The 21,675-nt window shown below is 39.7% G+C and overlaps 1 protein-coding gene across 4 annotated transcripts in view; it reads right to left on the bottom strand.

Moving 5' to 3' along the window:
* Positions 1-284: 284 nt before the first annotated feature.
* Positions 285-21,675, bottom strand: part of TAB3 (TGF-beta activated kinase 1/MAP3K7 binding protein 3) — an 89,649-nt gene continuing 68,258 nt past the window's right edge. For 2 of the 4 annotated variants that reach the window (XM_019529135.1, XM_019529134.1), the window contains exons 3-7: positions 18,970-20,422; positions 13,004-13,164; positions 11,776-11,869; positions 8,616-8,699; positions 285-4,690 (exon numbers count right to left, since the gene is read on the bottom strand). In XM_019529135.1, coding sequence (XP_019384680.1) covers positions 4,542-4,690; positions 8,616-8,699; positions 11,776-11,869; positions 13,004-13,164; positions 18,970-20,422 — 1,941 coding nt within the window. In that variant the 3' untranslated portion in view covers positions 285-4,541. The remainder of the gene's footprint in view (positions 4,691-8,615; positions 8,700-11,775; positions 11,870-13,003; positions 13,165-18,969; positions 20,423-21,675) is intronic. The other 2 variants (XM_019529136.1, XM_019529137.1) reach the window with 2 other exon arrangements.

Raw genomic sequence — 21,675 nt, 5'->3', positions numbered from 1 at the left:
AAAATTTACAAATGATGTTCACTAAATGTTAAGGTACCAATTCTGCAGTCTAATCTACACAGAGCACCTATGCACATGAAGGGGCTGCAGATGCTGTTACAGTCCACCCCTGAAGATCCAATGGGATTTGGAGCCCAAACTCAACACAGTCACTCAGAAGGAAATACATTGATGACCAATATGTGTGTTGTAAAGATTACACTTAAAAACAGCTGAGTGTCAAACCAAGAAAACACAATCTTTCATAAATGTCTTCTACTACACACGAGAACAGATGCAGGATGTGATGTTTTCTTAGTTTATTCATTTATTTTTGCAGGAATCTGCAACTCTTTGAGTATGCACTTTCTGGAGGTACCATGCATGCATAGCCTCTTAATGCCTTTGTACAATTTTATTTTTTAGTAGTAAGTTCATTCACAGCATACACAAATCTAAAATGTAGAGACACCATATATACAGGATTTAACAAGATCATGTCTTGTTTTAATGAAAAAACGTAACCGTTTCACACAGCAGGAAATATGGATCAGATACATGGGTACCACCATAAATAAATAAATTTTCAAGAACACAGTTAAAAAAAAACAAAAAAACCCAAAAAAACATTTCAAGGTCTTGAGAATCTAAAATGATAATATTGCATTAATTCCACCGACCTCTGATTATTCAAACAAATAAAAAAAATTGCATTAATATTTATGGACGTAAATAGCAATGAAAATGCCCCAGACTAAAAAAAATTCGGTAAACTGCAATTATGGCCAACTTTATTTAAAGTTAACATTTTGGAAGAAAATAAAATAGGTGCAGCATGCAGAGGCAGTACTGACTACATTTTTTTCTCCTTTCTGTCATTATGGGGATTGGAGATTCACTGTAGGAGCAGACCACATAAGTTTGACAGTACCAAAAAAGCTGTTGAAGTATCTATGAACCCAACCCTCCACCTCTTACTATAAAAGCCATTTTCACATTCTAGGGTATACCACTAAATTTAAAAAAAGCCTTGATATCAACATAATTTCATTTTTAAGCATATTTAATATTCTCACATTTAAGTTTTTTTTTAAATAGTCTTTATTTTTTGCCATCCCAATTTCAACGCTTAAATATTCCTAAATTCAATTCCAAAAGATTTTACAGTCAATCAGTGTAAAACTCTGTTGCCATTATAAAGTCAAAATGCGAGATGTGTAACTCGGACAGATACAGTAACTGGAAGAAAAAAACATTAAAGAAAACATGATTTAGTAGCATGTTATGTTCAGGAAGTACTAAGACTGAGACCAGCTCTTTAAAAATTATTACACTTTCTCATCATACCTCCCATCTCAAGAGTTAACACATACTCACACATCCCCCCATCAGAGACATACACACAATTCATTCTGTTCTAAGACTACATCTTACAAAGCATTATCATTTGCTTCTTAGCCCCCTTCTTCCTCTCCCAAACAAGCAAAAGTTGATAATTACATCAAATTAGAAGCATACCCAAGTTTAGGATTTCTTTTGGTTTACTACATTCTGAAGTATTTTCCACAAGCCGCATTCTAACAAAAACTTTTCAGAACTACAGTAGTATTCTCTAATTTAAGGGAAATGATCTTAACAGTCTACTAAATAGAAAATAAGCCTTTATAAAAAGTCAATTTGATGTTGCTGTTCATCTATTCTGAATACCTAATGTCCACATTGGTTACCAACTGTACCATCTATTAGCACAGCTGAGGGAAAGTTCAGTTATTAAAAAACAAAACAAAAAAATACTAGTGCATAAACTCAACACAACAGCATCAGCACCCCACCATCCACACATACAGACACAAAACTTTTATACAATACAGTGCATTTTATATGCCAGCTGACATTAGGGTTTTATGTGCATTAAATAAATATTACACAAACCAACCTTTTTGGCATAAACTACAGTTCAGTTGGGGCACAAGAGGTGTCACCTGCTTTGAAAAGGAAAAATGCATGATCTAAAATTTCAAACACATTCTGTGTTCTCACAAACTAATGATATTCAAGTACCACAAAGTTTTCCCTATTAAATGTTTGAGCATGGACCTTTGCGAGTAAAAGAACAAACAGAAATATTTAATACTCTTTGTACAACCAGCAAATGAGAGTAATGAAAAGATTAAATACTATAGGATTTTTTCATACTTCCCATGTGACGGCACTGCCACTTTTCCAAAAGCATCTCTCAGGCTGTCCTGTGTTTGTTAACAAAAACTATGAATGTCTCCTTATACCAGTTACCATGCAGTTGTGATTATTAGAGCTCATAGAATTTATGGGCGGCATGCATTTTTTTTAAAGCAGCATTTTCTCTGTTTCAAAACAAAGTGGCATAAACGGTTCAAGCATGTTACCCTCTACTCTCATTGGCTGACTGTCCTTTTAGTTGTTATCATTTTATAATCCCAGGATAAATTAAAACTGTTAACAATTCAACAAAAATAGGACTGGACAAAACACTAAAATCATACAAAGGCAAAGGTGTCATACAGAAAAACTATGGAATTATCAGTACTGTATTGAGTAACTGAACATACAAACAGGTAATGACGTTTGTCATCTCTCAAGGAAGAAAAATATTTCAGTTTATCCTTCTCCCCACCCCCTCATCCCCACCCTCACTATTCATTTATGCAGGCAAAATGACAAATATTTACTTGCATTTTAAGTTCCTCTGGAAAGTGGGGTTCTTTTTCAGACACACTGGGTTCTTCACAGAACATCAAAAAGCCATTATGAATGTATAAAAAGAACTTTTTAATTCTGATGCCTTTGACTTAATTATGCTTATCAATGCTACACACTTCAGTAAGTCTGCTAGCAATCAATTAAATAGCTTATTTAAAGATTATGCTTAAGATCTGAAGAGTTCAGGAACATATTTCAATATCATACCAGATAAAATACAAGTTCCTGACATGAGTCACAAGATCACAGTTTTGTACTGCTAACTTTAAAAACTGGAGGGAGGGAAGACAATAGGATAGCAATATGGTCAATATAAGAAATACTTCCCCACAAATGCTGTGAAAGTATCCAGCTTTAAGTAACAAAGTTCTGATGAAAAAAATTTAAATGCACTGCACCAGCTTTGACCAGTACAAAACCTACCCTAAATCAGTCACACAATTTATCATCATCATTCAGCTGCCCAAACCAAAACGTTTTGATTTCACAATTGAGTACTTTATTACACCAACCTGAAGCATTCAAACAAACTGAACATCACCTTATTGATACAGTATTCATGTGCATAAAAGTACCAGTAGGATTTTTAGTTTGCAAATATTCTGTATTCTTCACTTGATTGCAAACATTTTCTGACCAAAATTAAAAAAAAAAAAAATGCCGTGTGCAACTTTTTGAGGTCTGGCATCTGCTATTTTATACAGGCTGGTTTACAAACAATGTGCAAATAAACCTTTATTGAAGAGCTAATATTGATTAATTGTTTTTCAGCTAACTCAGGTTTGGGGCACAAAGTACCTTCTGTGCTGTAAACATGAATTCTTCACAAAATTGGAAGCTGAAAAGGCCTAAGTAACAGGGCGCAAACACTTCTCATACATATCCATTGCTGAGCTCAAGTCTTCCAAACAGAATTTGGAATAGTTCCGCATTTGGCATACGTTCACTGTACTGCTACAGAGTACAGTCTCAGAAGAACGTTGTATATAAAAGCATACTTTACTTTTAGCTTTAAAACACAATGGCCTAATGAAATCATGCAGCAGTATTTTCATCTGTAATATAATAGAATTAGTTCTTAGTTAATTACCAGTGTTGACACAGGTTGGTGAGCACTGTACAAGCAAAAGGGATTGTAAAATCACCTCTGATTGTACTTTCGTAAGGCTAATGTAATACCTCATTTACTCACCTAAATCACAATTCAAAACAGCACGTTTTGTGTAGACTTAAATTACCCTGAAAAAAGCAGCAATTACAAATACCCTTCTCTTTGTTTTCTGTGTGTTGCAAAATGTATGGTTGCATTTTCCTGTCTTCCTTTTTCAGTAGTTTACAATCTAGAAGCACAGGGAGCCTTTGTTTCCAGCTAGCTGTGGCCAGGCAAATCAGCCCTGGCTCTTCAGTTTTTCTGGATACCTGTAACTTTTCACACTGTGACTTAAAGGTCTAAACTTAAAAAAATTAAAAAAAAAAAAATAAAGTGAGGGTCACTGAGCAACAACTAGAGCCACAGGGAAAAAACAGCAGCAGCTTTCTGCCTTCCTGTGTACATTCTTCGGAGTGAATCCTTCTCTGGTTTAGGGGGTCTTTTCTGCCTTTCTCACCACAACGGGATAAGAAAAAAATATCCTCCCCTCCCCAATTTATTCCTTAGTGTGGCATGAATGGAAACAGTTTCACATGTATGTCCCCTTTTCCAATTTGAAAATAGTTGGTTGGCAAAGGCTGGTAGGCAGACTGAAAGGTTCCCCATGTTTCCTTCTCCTACGACTCTTGGCTCAAGAGCCCGTTTTCAACCTAATGCAGCCCCTTTCTGAATTTCAGGTGTACCGTGGCATTTCACATTGCTCACAGCGGTTTAGAGCTGGGTGGTTCAAAAATGTGCAGCTATCACAGTTCCATGGAGCCCCTTCAAAGTCTTCATCTCTTGGCTGAGTCCGTGGCATTTGTTTGGAGCTGGTTTGATGCTCTACAGAAAAAAAAAGTCAGGTTATTTTTCAAATAAAGCCTTTATTAAATTAGAATGATCTAAGATTATATTACTAAATGGTAATATTAACAATAAATATGCTATATTAACATGAATCTGGAAGTATTACTAAAAAGCTGCATATTACATTTGAAAACATAATATACATGTTTTTCCACTTTCATTATAACTAGTAATAGCTGAATTCTTGCGCCTATATAGAATCACAGAACATTGCTGTATAAGAGTGGCTGCTACTATTATTCGGTTACTGGTACTGTCAAAATGCTTGCCAAGAACATTCTTCTATAACCCTCTTGAGAGTTCAGTATGAACTAGTTTAAATGTACCAGTCACCCTCCCAAGCTTGCCATTTTCCATGAACATTTTACCTGGAAAGTCACTTTGAAAACGTTTCTTCAGAAAAGATGCATCGAATTAAAGTCTGTCACAAACTTCCTTTAGCACAACATGGTTTTTCAATATGAATATACTAATGTAGACAATTTCCCCAGTTCAGCAAAGGCCACCCCCCCTTGCTTCCTGCCAAAAGATCCTGAAAGGAAGCAATGTGGTATTCGGATAGGTTCTTTTTCATAAATATTTTAGGTACAATAGCATGAAGGAGGCTATGCAGATAAAGGCAATATTCCATTGCCCTGATGGTCAATAAATGATTAATTTGCTGGAACTGCACCTAATACGACTTGCTAGGTTTTGAATTAAATAGTTTATTAGTATTTATATACCTTTTCCTATTATTATTATTTTGAAGAGATGTTATCAACTAGCAGACAGATCCAAAAGGGGTGTAGCAGCGGGGTCACACCCTGCTTTCATTGTATCGCACATGAGTTTTCACTGAGGGGTCTAACTAGAGCCCTGCTTTTGCTCACATCCACAGACCAGAGGGCGAGCACAGCTACTGCTGCTCATTAGGCCCATGCAAAGTGGCTAGTATTCACTTCAGATTCAGCTGATTTGGGGGACAGTGATTCGATTCGGTGATTCGAATCATTGTCCCAAATCAATTTGACCAAATTTGATTCGGAGGTTCGGCCGCATCTCTGAATCAAAACAAGTCTCATTCCCTGCCTGCTTTCCCAGCCCTGTCAATGACTGCCCTGCCGGGCTCCAGCGTCCCGACTCTTTAAAAACAAACAAAAAAGTGCCCTGCACTCATTGGCTCCTGCCAGGCCAGGGAGGCGATCCCCAGTGCCCTGCATTTCCCTGCACTGCGTGGGGGAGGCTCTGCCACAAGCCCCCAGAGGCCCCGATGGCCACTGCAGCAGCCACTGAGTGCTGGCCATTTTTTTTTTTTCTTTTTTTCTTTTTTTTTTATTAAAGCACCAAGATGCTGGGGCCAGGCAGGGCAGCCATGGGGGGGGAGGGGAGGGGCAGACTGAGGAAGCAGACAAGGGTCAGGGGGCATAGGGAGCAGGCAGGGGTCCCCTCCCCCCTCCTCCAGCCCCTCCCCTCCACCCACTGCTTACTGGCATGGATTCCAGGTTCAGCTCCTTGTGGCAGCAAGCGTTGACTGCCCAAATCACCTCCAAATTGATTCGGAGGCTTTGGATCAATTTGGACTTTTTTTAATCGGTCTCTCAATTTGATTCGGATATTTGGCTGCCGAATAGGGCTGAATCTCCTCTGAATCAAATTAGCAAGCGAAGCTTCGCACGGCCCTACTGCTTATTCCCCTTAATTCAGCAGGGAGGGGAAGAGAAGAAAAGGGTGAAGAGCAGCAGCATTTACCCCATGGGCTTCACAGCCATGCAAGAGAAGAGGCTTCAGCCAGACCCTGATTCGATAAGCTGGTGAGCTCAGAGCTAACTGCTCCACAGAGCCCTGGAAGGAGCCAACACTGATTAGGCAGTGAGCTCAGAGCTCATTGTACATGTGTCCCTCTTGTCTTGTTCCTGAATCCACAACTGGCAACTAGCAGCATCTGATTTAATTATCATTTACAAAGCATTTAATAGTTCTCGTTTCTACTGTCTCCTTTCTATTTAATTATAGACTGGGTGATTATTTCAGAACATTAAACAAAAAAATATTAACATCACAAGCTGGAAAATGATCTTCTGATTTGTACAAAAATGTCAAAAAGACTTTTAAAAGCCTGATTTTTCTTCCTTGAAGAATGTTTTCAAAGAAGATGCACTAGCAATCAGAACTTGTTTATGTAACCTGTACTTTTAAACAGTTCCCCATTCACATGCCAGTGTATTTTCCATTACTTTAGCAAGTGTCGTTTAAATAGTTGCCAGTATTTTCTCTTTCATATTACTTATTAAAGACAATGGCGAATTCATAACGATATTTACCTAATGGTGTGCTTTGTTCAGTACCTTGGCTGTTCATTGTAGAATGCTTCAGAGGCAGATACATATTTTTACATTGCAGTTAATTTTGCCATTTGAGAATAATTATTTCAAGATAAGTCAGGAACTAAAATAAAATAAAAATATGTGCCAAAAAACACCGAAGCAGGGGCTGGCAACCTACATTCAAACAGGTGTTGGCAACCCGCTTGGCATATGGGATCCAGCAGCATGCAGCTGTGCTGAGCCACCCATTTCCTCTGTAGCCCTCCTGCTGCTTTCTCATGCCAGTGCTTACACTCACAATAGAGGGACTGGCTGCAGTGAGGGTAAGCAAAGACAGGCTGGGTTCTCTGGGGGATCCCTGATGTGCACCTGCTGCAAACTCTGGTCTCCGGTGGCAAAAGGTTGACCTCTACACTAAGGGATACCTGTTGGTTCCACAGGTTCTAGTCTGAGCACTCTGATACCATCCTTTCACTGTCAGCACCCTTTGGGTGCCTTTACGCATGTACTTAAAGGAGGGAATGAGGTTATTCACAAACTAAATTAATTCTTCTGTGGCCCGTAGCAAAGTGGAACCCCACACTAGAGAATCCTGGAATCCTGATGCTGGTTACTTATCTTACTGACTTCCCAGCTTTTAGTTTCTGGGTCATGCCCTTAGGCTTGATGCCCACCTACTGACCTATGGCACCTAGCTTCTTCCCAGAAGCCAACTACCTGCTACAGCTATTGCTGTAGTCACAAGCCCAAACTGTCCTGAGTATGACGGATATCAATTCAAATAATACTGGTTGCTGTGACTGGGCCAAACATAATGCTGTTGGCATGGATTAGCCATGCTGCAACAGCATCACACCTGCCAGATCAGGCCCCTCATCTTACTTTAGCTGTAATTTCTATATACAAATTTTTCAATAAAGAGCAAAAGGATTTAAAAAAGCAAATACTGATCAGTACCTACATCTCTCTTTTCATACTGACCTACCTTTCGAGAACACCAAAGCTTGTGAAGTCGTTGCCCTGTGCTGCTCTGCTGGAAGGCACCAGGACAAAGACAGTGAAATATAGGTGTACCTCTGATAAAAAATATGACTGCCATATTCTAATACTCACCATCCTCTACTTTGGGTTCCTAATTCCCTTCCCCAAATCCTCTACTCCTATTGAAAGTAATAACAAAGCACTCTAATTGGGGTGCATGATGCATCAGTCCATTTTTTCTAGAAACCACCCACCTTTTAAAAGTGTAAATATGGATTGAGGAGCCTCATCTATAATAAACAACCCACAAAAGCCATAGATCTTCACAGTAACTACTACACTACTCTGCAAACACAGTATCACCAGAATTGCTGCTGTTGTATCGAGGTAAACCTGTTTAAATATTTTAATGGCACAGCTTGTAAAATGTATAAAGTAAAATTTTTCCTGCTAGTACAGACTGTACTGAAATAATTTCAGTAATATTATTAAACAAAGGAACTCTCATTCTGAAAGTGAAACCTTGCTGATGTCTCATTCAACAAAATGCTACCGTCTCACAAGACAGACAGATGCTTATTATTGCCATCCTTGATGCTTATTTGACAACTCACCTTTTTTACATGGCTTTGGTGGCACAACAGGACCGGGCTCTATATTATCATAAAAGTTACTTGTGGCTTTTGGATCAAAGTTCCCTGTTAGGAGAAACAGAGGAACAGTTAGAAGAGATATTAGGGTTTACAGATACTTGCACATCAACTCAATTTTTCCTCCCTCCATATTTTCCTGACTTATACACAACACCATCCTATTGCTCTCTTTTACTTTTGAAACATCGTACTTCATGGAATAAATTGTAGCAGACTGCTTAGCAAATCTGGAAATTATGCTACTCTCTGTAACTATATTGATCAGTAAAGCTATAGTATTATCTGCAAAGCAGTGATAATAAATTCAGGTCTAAAAATAATGCCCAAAAATTTCTAGAAGCAAAATGAAGATAAATGAGAGACAATAATGAAGTTATAAAGAATTTTGATTAAATTGAGGTCTTTGACTAAAAGGAAAATTAATCTAGATAACCAGACCTAAAATTATCTTGGTAATAGTACTGTACTGATGTTCTAAATGTAAGGCTTTATTATACACGTCCTTTCCACATGTGAACTCTTGAAAGGTATACTTCAACAGTTAACTTGTTTTGTCATATAAAGTTTCAACACTTCCTTTGACCTTTTGGCCTAGCCTCCTGATTTTCTGCTTTATTTGCTTTAGATTAAATTTTATCATCTCTTCCACTGCTGTAATTTCAGAAGGAAATTGAAATTCCAGTAGGTTAGTTGTGTTTTACAAAGACAAATCAATTCTAATACAAGCACATGCAAGAATTAAAGGAATTCCATACCCTGGATTAAAGGCAGATTAAAGTGATCTTGGATTTCAGTAGCGATTAGCCCTCATCTCTGTACAGGTTCTCTTTGTGCCCTGGTTGATATGAAACCACAGGCAGTTTCTATTCTTTCTATGATTTCGTTTAATCACTGTAGTTTCATTGTACATATTTTTTTTCTTAATCTGTTCTCCATACTGCAAGAATACCATTGGCTAATTCATTTTATTTGTTTATATATTCATAGATATTACGGTCGGAAGGGGCCTCAGTAGGTGATCGAGTCCAACCCCCTGCCCTAAGCAGGAAAGAGTACTGGGGTCAGATGACCTCAGCAAGGTGCTTGTCCAGTCTCCTCCTGAAGACCCCTAAGGTAAGGGAGAGCACCACCTCCCTTTAAGTATGCTGTATAAAGTTGCTGATTGGTCTTTCTTTTCCCATATTCTCAGACTCTGGACCTGGCTCAGACTTAATTTTGTGGCTAAAAGAGATTGGAAGTGTTTTGGTAGAAATCGTTGCATGTCAAATTCCATATTCTGATAATCAACTTGTCTTAAGTATGCTCAATTACAAAATGAGATCACAGCCCCCACAGAGAAATAAGAGTCACCTGAACACTTCAGGAATCTGTTTCACTGTGCTCTGTATGTTTCCTAAGACTGTTTCTCCATTAGAGGAAATTCCTAGGCTGTGAACTTTTAGTCTATTTTTACAGGTCAGATTTGAAGTACTTGAGCAACTAGCAAAAACCTAACAGTCAAGTTAGCCCTTGTCCTTTAAAAGCATAGAATTCAACATAATACAACTTCGTGATAAAACAGCAGCAGTTTGCTTTGGAAGTTCCAATTGCACTTCCACCACTGCAGATGCCAATATACCAGCCCCAAATTTCATCTTTGCAAGAATTTCAGTGGTGCTGAAATTCTCTTCCAGGGGTTTTGGGCATGCTCTTAAGGAAGAACAACAGTACAGAAAGAATCCAGCACCTTGAAGTGGAAGTTTTATGTCAAGGTTTTATTTCCTTTAATGGACTGATGCTCCTTTAATGGTCTCAGATTTTTACACATCAGCATGCAGATGTCTGCCAGATAGTTTATGTACATGTAACAACAATAATGGCATGACATCTGAGAGATTTAAAGTGTGGGTCAGATGTGTGGGGTGGAACTGGTCTGCAGGCTGGATCAGGCCCATGGACTCCTTCCTTTTCTCCTTCCCCTCACCCAGCACACCTGATTCAGTTACCAGTTCAGCTGGTCTGGGACCTGCACAGTGTACAGTGTGGATCCTGGAGCAGCGGCCACCCTACCCAAACGATGTCATACATAGTGCCCGCTCTGGGACGCATGACACACATAGTACCCACTCCAGATGGATCTGCGTTGCATGAGGTGCTCAGAGGTGCCATGTGACATAAGTCCCAGACTGGCTGTAGCAGGTGTAGATGTGCAGCACTGCTGCCACTCCAGTAGGACTATACTGCGTGTGGCGCCTGTTCCAGCCACTTCAGAATCTGTGGCACATGCAGTGTGAGTCACAGACCAGGTACTGGATCAGGTATGCTGGGGGAGAAGGCAGGGTCTGTAGGCCAGATCTAGCCAGAAGACAAGCCCCGTGTGGGTCAGATCAGTCCCAGGACAGCACAGGCTGTGGGGCTCCATGGGCCAGATCCAGTCTGCGGGCCATGTTTGACACCCTGATTTAAAGGACATAATTGAGACTGATCCCCACTCCCAACAAAGAAATGTTATTTAAAGATACTGTTTTTAGTTGGTGATACTTTCTTGATATACCCATGATTATAAAACAAAGTATTCTTAAACGTCTTAGATTATTAGTTTCTATGGTCTTTTTGTTATCTTGGAAAAATGGCCCACGTTAGCAAAATGTGAATACAGCAAGTGTGTTCAAAGCTTTAAAGTGGCAGCTGTGACACAGTGAGAATACCAATGCAGCAATTTATTTACTACCAGTGTCACAAAAAGTAATAGCAGACACATGTTTACCTCTCAGGAGACATGTTTACAACAAAAACCTATAAATATATTATGAAGTTGAACACTTTGATTCAGAAGCATTATCTGAGTATATGCATCTGCTATTTGATTGTCTTGACAAAGCTCTTTTTAGCTACAAATTCCAAATATTAATTTATTTAAATGTGGGTGATATTTAATATTTTTATAAGCAAGCTTTATTGACAGAAAAAAATCATCTAACTAGTTCGTAACTGGGGAAAGAGAGGGGAAAATAGAGGTATCATTCATTCTGAAGTAATGACTTGGTAACAGTAAAATCCAGTTTTAGTTGAAAAATCCCAAGCTACTAGTCACACAAACTATATTAAACTTACATGTTACAAATAATAACCAAGCCTATACCTCTCGACTGAAGGAGGTCAACTTCTTTCAATGTACAGTCAACATTTATCTGGAGCTGTCTGTTCAGGCTTCTCAATCTGGTCATTTCCTCCGGCTAGTAAGAGAGGACCCAAAATAGCAATTGTGGAAAAGTGAGCATCAACTCCAGCACAAATGCAACAATCTTACACAGTTTTTAATAATGTTATCAGGGAACAGGCAGGGTCACCATACGTGGGTATAACTGCAGCTGAACCTGAATGAAAACAAGAATGTTTAATGACTGTTTTAATGGACTGTCCATGGGGCATTTAGGGAATGAACGGGGACTAGAACAAATTCTAGTTAGTTAAAGTTATCAGGTGTGCTCTCGCTTGTAAAAAGACAATGACAGAAACAAACTTATGATGGAAGTACTTAGATGCAAAGGATGCCTGCACTATATTACACATTCAGCTGCGTATTGCCTTTAGTATCTTTGAATGAAGCAAATTTTGTTCTTAGTTAAGCCAAGGATGACTCCAGTGAAATCACTGAATCCAGTTTTATATCAAGTTCAGAATTTCACTTGAAGTTTGTGTTAACCTTATTATCATTTTCACTTCTGTATAAAGTCATAAGTAACATTTTTTTCCACTTCAGGGAGATCTAATGTCACAGCAAAACATATAGCCCAATATAAATTGGGCTAACACCCCTGCTGCAGAGAACTGATAGTATTAAGTAAGGAACCGACTTGTCCAATGTGACACTTGCATACATAAGTGTGGATGTTAGCCCTTTCTATACCAGAAAGTTACCCATGTCTAATGGCAGTGATTAATAATGGGTAAAGCTAAACTGATTGGTATAACTTAGCAACAAGCCATAGCATACCCAAGTGCACCCAGTAAAAATAGAGGGCACAAATTTTGCCTTAAACAACCTTACATTTTCCACAGGTAGGAAGTGGATGGAAGTAGTTTAGGAGTACAGATATATTCCAGACAGTGAGAGTAGCCCAGCTTACTGAAATTAGTTTTTAACAATTGTTGTGGGGCCTGCACAGCAAGCTCCATGTATGCCAAAACAGGTTTCCTGATTAGATCTTATTTTGAAATGTGCTCACACAATGTTTTGAAAGCAACCATTGTTGTGGAGCAAAAAAAAAAAGCAGGCATATATAGGTTTCTCTGTGCTCCTAACAGATGCCCCAAAAATTTGACTCATTTTTTTCTTAAAGTACTAGATAGTAGTACAAACTGCTTACTGTTGGGATTGAGGTTGTACAGCTTACTCTTCTAAGTCGCCTCTGAATCAGATCATGCTCCATACCATTAACTTCAGCTTTCAGTCGCTCAAGCTCCTCTTTCTCAAACTTCAGTTCTTTTGCTAATCTCTCCATCCTTGCTCGCTGATGCAATAGCAAGGCTACAGTATTACAGGGAAGAAATAGTTAGCATAATACCTGGCATAAAGATAGAAAACTCAACTCTTACACAAGTGACCTTTCCAAAAAATAGGTGATCATAAACATGCAGCTGAGTATCAGTGTAAAGATGCTTCATGCCAAATGATCTATGATTCAGCACAATAAGGTCTTCCTGAACAAAAACTGTGTCTTAGTAATTTGAAGATGATATTACCATTTTGGTCAATGCTTCTTTTTTTGTATAGGGTCTTTCTCCCCTCAAAAATACAAAGACACCTGTACAAGGAGAGAGCTTCTCAGGATGAAAGAGCAACCTAGTTATAATAACATTCCACTGACAAGAATACACACCAGAGGCAAGATTTACCGAGTATAAAAGATGCATATCACAGCTGGTGTTTAAAAATGTCATCTGATTACCCACAAGGCCTCAAACATTAACCAAATGTCAACCTCATCCTTTGCAGTACTCATGCAGAATATGCAATTAAGTTTTTAAAACTGCTTCTGGCCTTTGGAACAGTAGCAACTTTAGATTCCAAAAGTCACAAATTCACCTATGTTCACAGGCAGAAGTAATAAACTTGGAAAAGTCCTGATTAAAGTAAGACATATCTAAACCGTTATAAGTATGTGAATACAAAGAGATCAATTCCTCTAGGATTTAACTCCACAATTCCATTTCCAAAAACCTTGCTCAATTTACATTTTGCCTCATATGTTTGTCCTTCTTTGGGCTGAAATTTATCACCTAGAGTTGCAAGCAAAGAAATCTTATGTTGAGCTCCCGAGGCAATTCTTGAGCAGGTTCATTTTTCAGAACAGAGATCAGAAAGAATTTTCCTCCGTATTTTCCTTTGATGCCACAAGGTTGCATTTCGGTAGTTAACCCAGATGACCAGTCTAATACCTGCTGCTTTCTACCTTCTTGACAAGAAGAATGCAGAGGGGAGGGCAAAGGGAAAAAGTTTCACTTCTGGTATTCATAAAGGAAAACTGACCAAGTAACAGTTTTATCTGCAGATTGATTCATTGTGACTATGTTCCTGCTGATAAGCAGGGATCCTGGTTTTCTCTGTTTAAAAACCCCAAATTCTGATGAAAAACCCAAAATCCACATTTTTTTGCAATTAAAATAAAATGCCACTATACATACAGTTATCAGTTGAACACAATATTTTATTGGTATATTTACAATTTTAAAACTATTTGGAAGCCCTCCAGTGCCTCAATCAGTATAATAAAATAAATCCTAAATACCTATTTTGGTATTTGATTTTATCATAGAAAATCAGAGCTCCCCCTGCCCCTTTCACTCACCAAAACATGGGTCCAGCTGCAGCTGCTACCCCTCCCCCCACTGCTTTGTAGCATTGAGCTGTCCTGATATGTTGGTGTCCTGCCCCTAACTCCCAAGCCACAGCCCCCTGGCTCTATCAGTGCCCGTCACTCCCAACCAGAAGTCCCCTACAACTCCTCAGCCCTGCTGGTGCCCTCACTCCCAATCCCCAGCCCTCTGGTTCTGCTGCTGGTCCTCACTCCTGACCCACTGCCCCTTGTCCCACCCCAATGTGAGGAAAGGGACTTGGTGTTGGAGAACAGGATGGATGTGGGGGGAGGCGGGGGAAGTATGGGTACAGGTGATGTGGGGGGAAGACGGGTTGCACAGGGGTGCGTGGGGGGAAGGTGTTCCTTTAGATTTCTGTGCCCAGAGGGGCGTGGTGCTGCAGCCTGGCCAGACCAGCTCCAGGGAAGAGCTGCCTCCTCCACCCAGAGGATGGGACCCAGTGTGGGAGGGAGCACCGTTCTATGGTCACCAACGTGTGGTGCCCCCTGCCCACCTGCCAGCAGCAGGGGACACAACTGTGCACTACCATCATGCCTGACTGGCAGCCATGGCAGCGCAACACTCCCTCCCATGCTGGGTCCTGCCTGCTGGGCCATGGAGGCAAGTCACCTGAAGCTGGTCCGACCAGGCTGCGGCCCTGCACACCGTTGCGGGTGAAGAAATCTGAGAGGCACATGCATCCCCCTGATGCACTGCCTGTGCCTTCCCATGCATTGCCTATGTCTCCCCCCACAGACTTACCTGGAGGGAGCTACAGGAGCTACTCTCCACCACACTGCCTGGCTGTTATGTGCATGTGTGCAAGCATGCACGCACATGCCAACCCCTACCCTCTCCCCCCCAAGCAGTCCCTTGCAGGCTGGAACTCTGCCAGCCTGCAAGGGAAAACCCGCAGTTTCCTCCTATAAATGACAAAATCCATATTCTACCACAGCAAACAGAAAACCTGGATCCCTGCTAAGTTAAAAAAAGGAATGCACAAAATCATTACAGAATCTGTAAGTGTTGCTACATGCAAAGCATGTGCAGCCCCTCTCTTTCTTGAACTCTATTCAAAATAATATAAACAGAAAGATCATAAGAAGGAACAAAACACCGAAAGTAGAACTGCATATCAAATTGAAAGAGAAGAATGGGCTACAGACAGAACTAAACAAAAACGTGACAGATTTTACTGAAGTAAAACAGAAAAACAGGAGGTGAGCCAGAAGCATGAAAATGCAGTGTTCTTATTGGTTGCCACTTCTGTGCCGGAAGCAGTAGTACTTAAACTTTAGAATTTATAGAAACTTGAATTCAAGATGCAGGGATGAAAAAACCCAGGAAATCTTATTAAATTTTAATACTGAATTGAGAAGTGGTTAGTTGAGTTAGTTTGAAGCCAGGCAGAAGGTAGAGCGGGATAACATCTTAGAAGCTAACTGGTTCAAAGAAGCATGAGTCTTCCTAGGCAACAACCTACACTGTCAGACGTTAGAAAGGAATAAACTGAATCCTGTATCTTAATCTGGGCAAAGACATTTAACCGATAAACTCAATGAAATGCATGACTTGCATCTCATGCAAACAAGGAGTTTTAGAGACCATAACTATACCATCAATTTTTTAAAAAAATACCTCAACACGAATTGATCTCAAAAAATTTTAGTCAACCAAATCTTATTTTTAATATGCTTATTCATCTTCCAGTAAATGACAGATACTGGCTCTCTCATTTATGAGGAACCTTATTAGGTTATAATGTTATGGATCAATGTTTTGAACCAAAAGCAGCAGCTGAGGTTCAGTGGTAGCTTTGTCTGCCATGTGGAAAAGTTTGGGCTTGATTCCTGGATGCACATGTAACTACAGCCTCCAAGGCACTGAATGCCTGGACTTGGTCTGGCCTTTGGATTCTCTCTCAGTGATATAAAGGGAGGGATGCACAGTCTGGGTAGCTTCCACTCCTCCATACTCGTGTCTAGGCATGTATGTCACACATCCTGATGACCTCTCACACATACGCCACGATCCAAAGGACTGATGGTTGCCTACTACATATATCTGATCACTTTCACTGATGGCAGAGATTTAGAGTCAAATGTATATTTCTCAGATCAGCAAAAAACAAACTCTTCAAAGTACTCACCTTTAAATTTCAGTTCTGAAACATAAGTTAAAAATATACTATTTCCAATAGCACTCACATCACTACTGGGGCTTTGCTGTGCTAAGGACTACCTTTTTATGCCACTCTGGCTCATGACAGATGCTACATTAAAGGTGCAATTGGATCCAATGAGGAATCCCAACAATCGCACTTCCTGCCATGCCACACATGCATGGAAGGAGGCACGATTGGTGGACTGAGCATCAGATCTTGGGCTTACCTTACAACAACAAGTAGCAAGCTTTGTTCTCTAGGTACCCCTAGCTAAGCACCCCATTCAGCTGATGGGATCCCATCTAGAGCAGGGTTTCCAAAACTGGGGATATACAAGACATCTCTGGGGAGTATGCAGGAGAAATTGTGTAATGGAGGATTTAATTTTCATTATAATAATTGGCATTTAAGGGGCTTAAATATAAAACATATGCTGGTAGGAGTACATGGGCAGCTAGTAAATCTGGTAAGGGGTACACAATAAAACAAAAGTTTGGGAATCTCTGCTCTAGAGCACACAGGAATCTAGAAAGGCTCCTGTGTGCTCCAGATGCTGGGAGAACTGCCCACATGTTCAGTTAATTGTGTGACAGGAACCAGCCAAAGTTATTACACGTATTTTGTGTACCAAAATAATAAATAAGCCACAGTTATCTTGCCATTAACTGAAAGAAAGTGTGGCTAGGTCACTATTTAAGATGCGATTAACCAATTAATTATGTCTTAAGTGTAAAGTCTGTCAGGGTCCATAATCTGTTGCAAAGAGCATACACATATACATTAAAAAAATGGAAAAAAATAGTTAAAAAACAACAAATCTAGAACAGATGCAAACATTTAATGACAAAACACTGATGATGAAGTCAGCTATGGTTTCTCCAGTAGATTTGACATAATCTATGATATAGTGGATTATTTGCCAGTTGTTAAAGGTTATGTGGAAGTTCTAAGGAGATCAGAGGTAGTATATGGACAAGTTGGAATTGGTACCTAAAGCAAATACCAACTGACTCATCATTCTTATTCATTTCCTTTCCTCTCCCGACTGCTTTCACCCCAGGAATTAACTTACGATTCAGTATAAATGGAATGGAAAGGATGCAGCAAAAAGCAATTCTACCTGGGGATGCCAAAAGAGTTCAGAGGATGCAAGGTAGAACAAAGAGTCAACTCCTCCTGTACCAAGTTAGTGAAATGGGGATTATAAAATAAAAAGGAAGAACAGAGACAGCAGAAGAGAAGGGTAGACACTTCTCATGTTAGAGGTCTAAAAATGAAACAAACTTTTTGAATATCTGCTGCTGGTTAGCATTATGCTGTTACTACTGTTTGAATGGCTCGAACACCAAACTTAAATGCTAACTTGTTTCCTCAGAAAAAGTTTTAAGTGTAATCAGTCAGATTTCTGAAACTACCTCTGAAGAAAGCACTTTTCTACCAAAAATGTTTGCTTTCTGATGAAATCCAGAATTACTTAGTTCTCATTTACTTTATACTTGGTATTGTGGCTGTAATTATTTGTCGTCCCCCCCCCCACACACACCTTACACAGAACACATGCCCCAAACCTGTTTGCCAAAAAAGATTTGGACACACTTAATGTGTTGGTACACCTGTAGGTCAAGATGGTTGTGTATAGGTAGTATAAACATTATCACATCTTCCCAATACGTGCTAACACACATTTCCTCCATGTAGTTTGATAAATTACTATAGTTTTGATAAAAATTAAAGTAATAATGTTCTTTTGCATCAAAGCAAATAATGGATTTATTTTATTTTAATCCCTGTCCTAAATCTCTTCTGTTCTTTTTTCATTTAGTACTTGTTTTGTTTGGTTTTGTCTAAAACTAGACTCAAATTCTTAGCAGCAATTGTTTTTGGTTTTGCATGACTACCCCAGAACCATATGCTAAAGAAATATATCTGTTGTCAAAAAAGTCATTTTAGCTCAGTTATCCATTTTACGTTTAAAGTGGTCTCAATGATCATCAAAGCAAAACTTTTACAAAATAAAAACATTTGCCTTTTTAAATGTAACAATACAGGTTCTCAGTTTCTTCAGACGTCCCATTTTCTTTAGAGTGGTAGCAAGCCACTCCAATGCAGACAATCAATCTCACCAACTCATACGTATAACATTAAATTTTAAGAAATACATCAATCTTTCCCACTAAAGTATCCAGAGAATTCACCTATGGGTTTCCGAATAGGCTCAATATTCACCATTTTGCAGCAGATGAATAAATTTAAAGCTGCATTTTAAAGACAATTTTTTTCAAGCTTCATTCAGTTAGAAGTTAACGAGTTTACCTTGAGTATAAGCATAGTCATCTGATCCAGAACTAGAACTCCTCTGGTATTTATGGCATCCTTTCTCTCCTCCAGATCCTGGCATTACTGAAATGGGCTGAATAGGTTCTGGTGCTGCAGAACGCTCTTCTTGGTCCACTAAATTTAACAGATTCTCAGTTGGTGCTGGACCTACTGTGATTTTAAAAACTGTTGGGTTTGGCTGAGATACCATTACCCGGGGAGATTGTGTTGGTGCACCTGTAGGTCCAGTTGGTTGTGTGTAGGTAATATATACTGGATTAACACTAAACGGATGTTTTGGTTGACCTGACATACCTCTCGAAGGTGAGCCGGAAGGCGGAGTAGTGGCTGCATATAGCGGGTGCTGGTTTCGTTGAGATGGTTGACTACTTATCGGTGAAGGACTTCTATTCATTGCAGTCACAGGTCTTTGTGGTGGCTCAACTGTAATTTCTATTTTGTTCATGGAACCTTTGGATAAGTTAGGTCCACCATAAGGAAGGTAAGATACTGAATGACCACCTAATTTTTGACAGCTTGGGGGCACTTGTTGATATGGATGGGGTGAAACAGTTGAAGGACTAGGAGGCATAAACACATGTGAGCTCTGATGGCCTAATTGAGTAGACTGCACTTGGTGCTGAGGTGATCCAAAAGGAGAAGGGCATTGAGAAGGAGGTGGTGATCTAAAAGCTGATTGAGGCATCTGGGGCTGCTTAGGAGAATACTGAGAAGGTTGGTAGTTCTGTTGATGTGGATATACAGGCAGAGGACGTGGAGTATAATGTGGAACTGGGCCCTGTGGCGATGAATGCCATTGTGTATTTTGAGGAGTCTGTCGTCCTGAAGAACTTTGAGATGTCTGTCTTATATATATAGAACCAGGAGCCCCATAAAGATTGCTTGGAATCTGTGGAAGAATTTGTAAAGCTCTGGGTACAGTTTGTCCAGAGGGGAGGTTCTGTGATACCGTAACAGTAATCGGATTTGTACTGTATCGAGGTATGTGCATATATGGAGGAGGAGGAGGGCCTTGCATAGCAGACGTGTTCATTCCTGGTTGGATGGAAGATGGCTGTTGAGGTGGTTGTGGAGGTGGAGTAGCTGCATTTCTATTCTGGTCATTCATGAAAAATGGATTGTAATTCGGAGAAGCAGCCACAACAGCTGGAGCAGAGTGTGGCTCTTGAACTAAGCATATCAGCTGTTTACCTGCTGTGCGTTGTGGATCAATGTGTCCATCACTTGAGCTATGTACCAGTGTACGACCACCATTAAGTTGAGCTCCATCTCCTCCATGATAGCTGGTATGAGGATGGATACCCAGATTAATGTGCAAAAGGCGATTCCTATTCATTCTGGTGTCATCAGGGCTATGGTACTCCATATATAAGTATTTGTTGCTCTCCTGTGCAAGGACTCGACAACAGGCATCAAGGTTGTTGTTGTTCTAGGAGCAAGAATTGACACCTATTATTTTCAAATTACATTTAGCAACACTAACTAACTATATAACTCACCATATATTCAACTGAAGCTCCAATTAAGCCTAGGTTGAATATGTTAAGGATAACATATCATGATAGCTGGCATAGCTATGAATTCTGAAATAAATTAAAGATAATCCCTAACAGCTCAAGTAGCCTGCGGTGAAACCCTATGATAACACCGCATACTGAGTGACAGACATAAAATGTAGCAAGTCCAATTAAGGGAAACAGAACCTGGTAACAGTTAGTGCTTTGACATTCATTCCTGAAAAGACTCTCTCTCAAGGAAATCATATTTGCATATATTTAATTCTATTTCAAATGAGAAAAAACTCTGCACGTGAAAACTCTCTCACAACCTCAACCTTTACAGCATTCAAAAATAAAAATTTCCATCATATAGTATGTTATAGCCAAACCTCAATAGTTACTAATTTTCTAATCAAAATACCAGTTAAATATAGGTTTGCTACTTATTTTACTGGTAATTAAAAATAAAGTAAAACATTAAACTAGATGTTTTAGAATTTCCCTTAATATACAAATTTGTACTCTGCTCAACTTCCCTTGCAATAGCCTGCCTTTGATTCCTGGACTTCATCTCTTTCTTTAGCACACTATTTCAAGGATTTCTTTATCATGAGGACAATGTAGATATGACAAATATCGAGAAGGATAACCAAGCTGATAAATACATATGCAGAGACTTGAGACATATTTTCTTAAAGAGTTAAAAGATTATAAAGGGCCACAACCCAAAGGGGAGGGGAGTTCAGGATGAGTGGTTGCTCCTCAAGGAAGCGATCCTGGAAGCGCAAGCAAAATCTATCCTGTCTCAGAGGAAAGGCAGCAAAAGGGCAGCTCCCTTGGCTCCCCAGGGAACTAGTGGACCTCCGGCATCTTAAAAGACAGACCTACAAAGAATGGAAGACTGGATCCATCTCCAATGAGGAATACTCTGCACTGGTCTGGACCTGCAGGGAGCAAACCAGGAAAGCCACAGCTGTGACAGAACTCCTAGCTAGCTACAAATATCAAGGACAATAAAAAGTCCTTTTTGACATATAGATTTCATAGACATTAGGGCTGGAAGGGACCTCGGGAGATTATCGAGTCCAGCCCCCTGCCCAAAGGGCAGGAAGTCAGCTGCGGTCATACGATCCCAGCAAGATAAGCATCCAGTTTACTCCTGAAGGTGTTCAATGTAGGTGCT

Source organism: Crocodylus porosus, unplaced genomic scaffold (assembly GCF_001723895.1).
Source record: "Crocodylus porosus isolate Cpor-Errol unplaced genomic scaffold, CroPor_comp1, whole genome shotgun sequence".
Lineage (NCBI taxonomy): Eukaryota > Metazoa > Chordata > Crocodylia > Crocodylidae > Crocodylus > Crocodylus porosus.
This window is presented reverse-complemented; position numbering and strand designations above follow the sequence as displayed.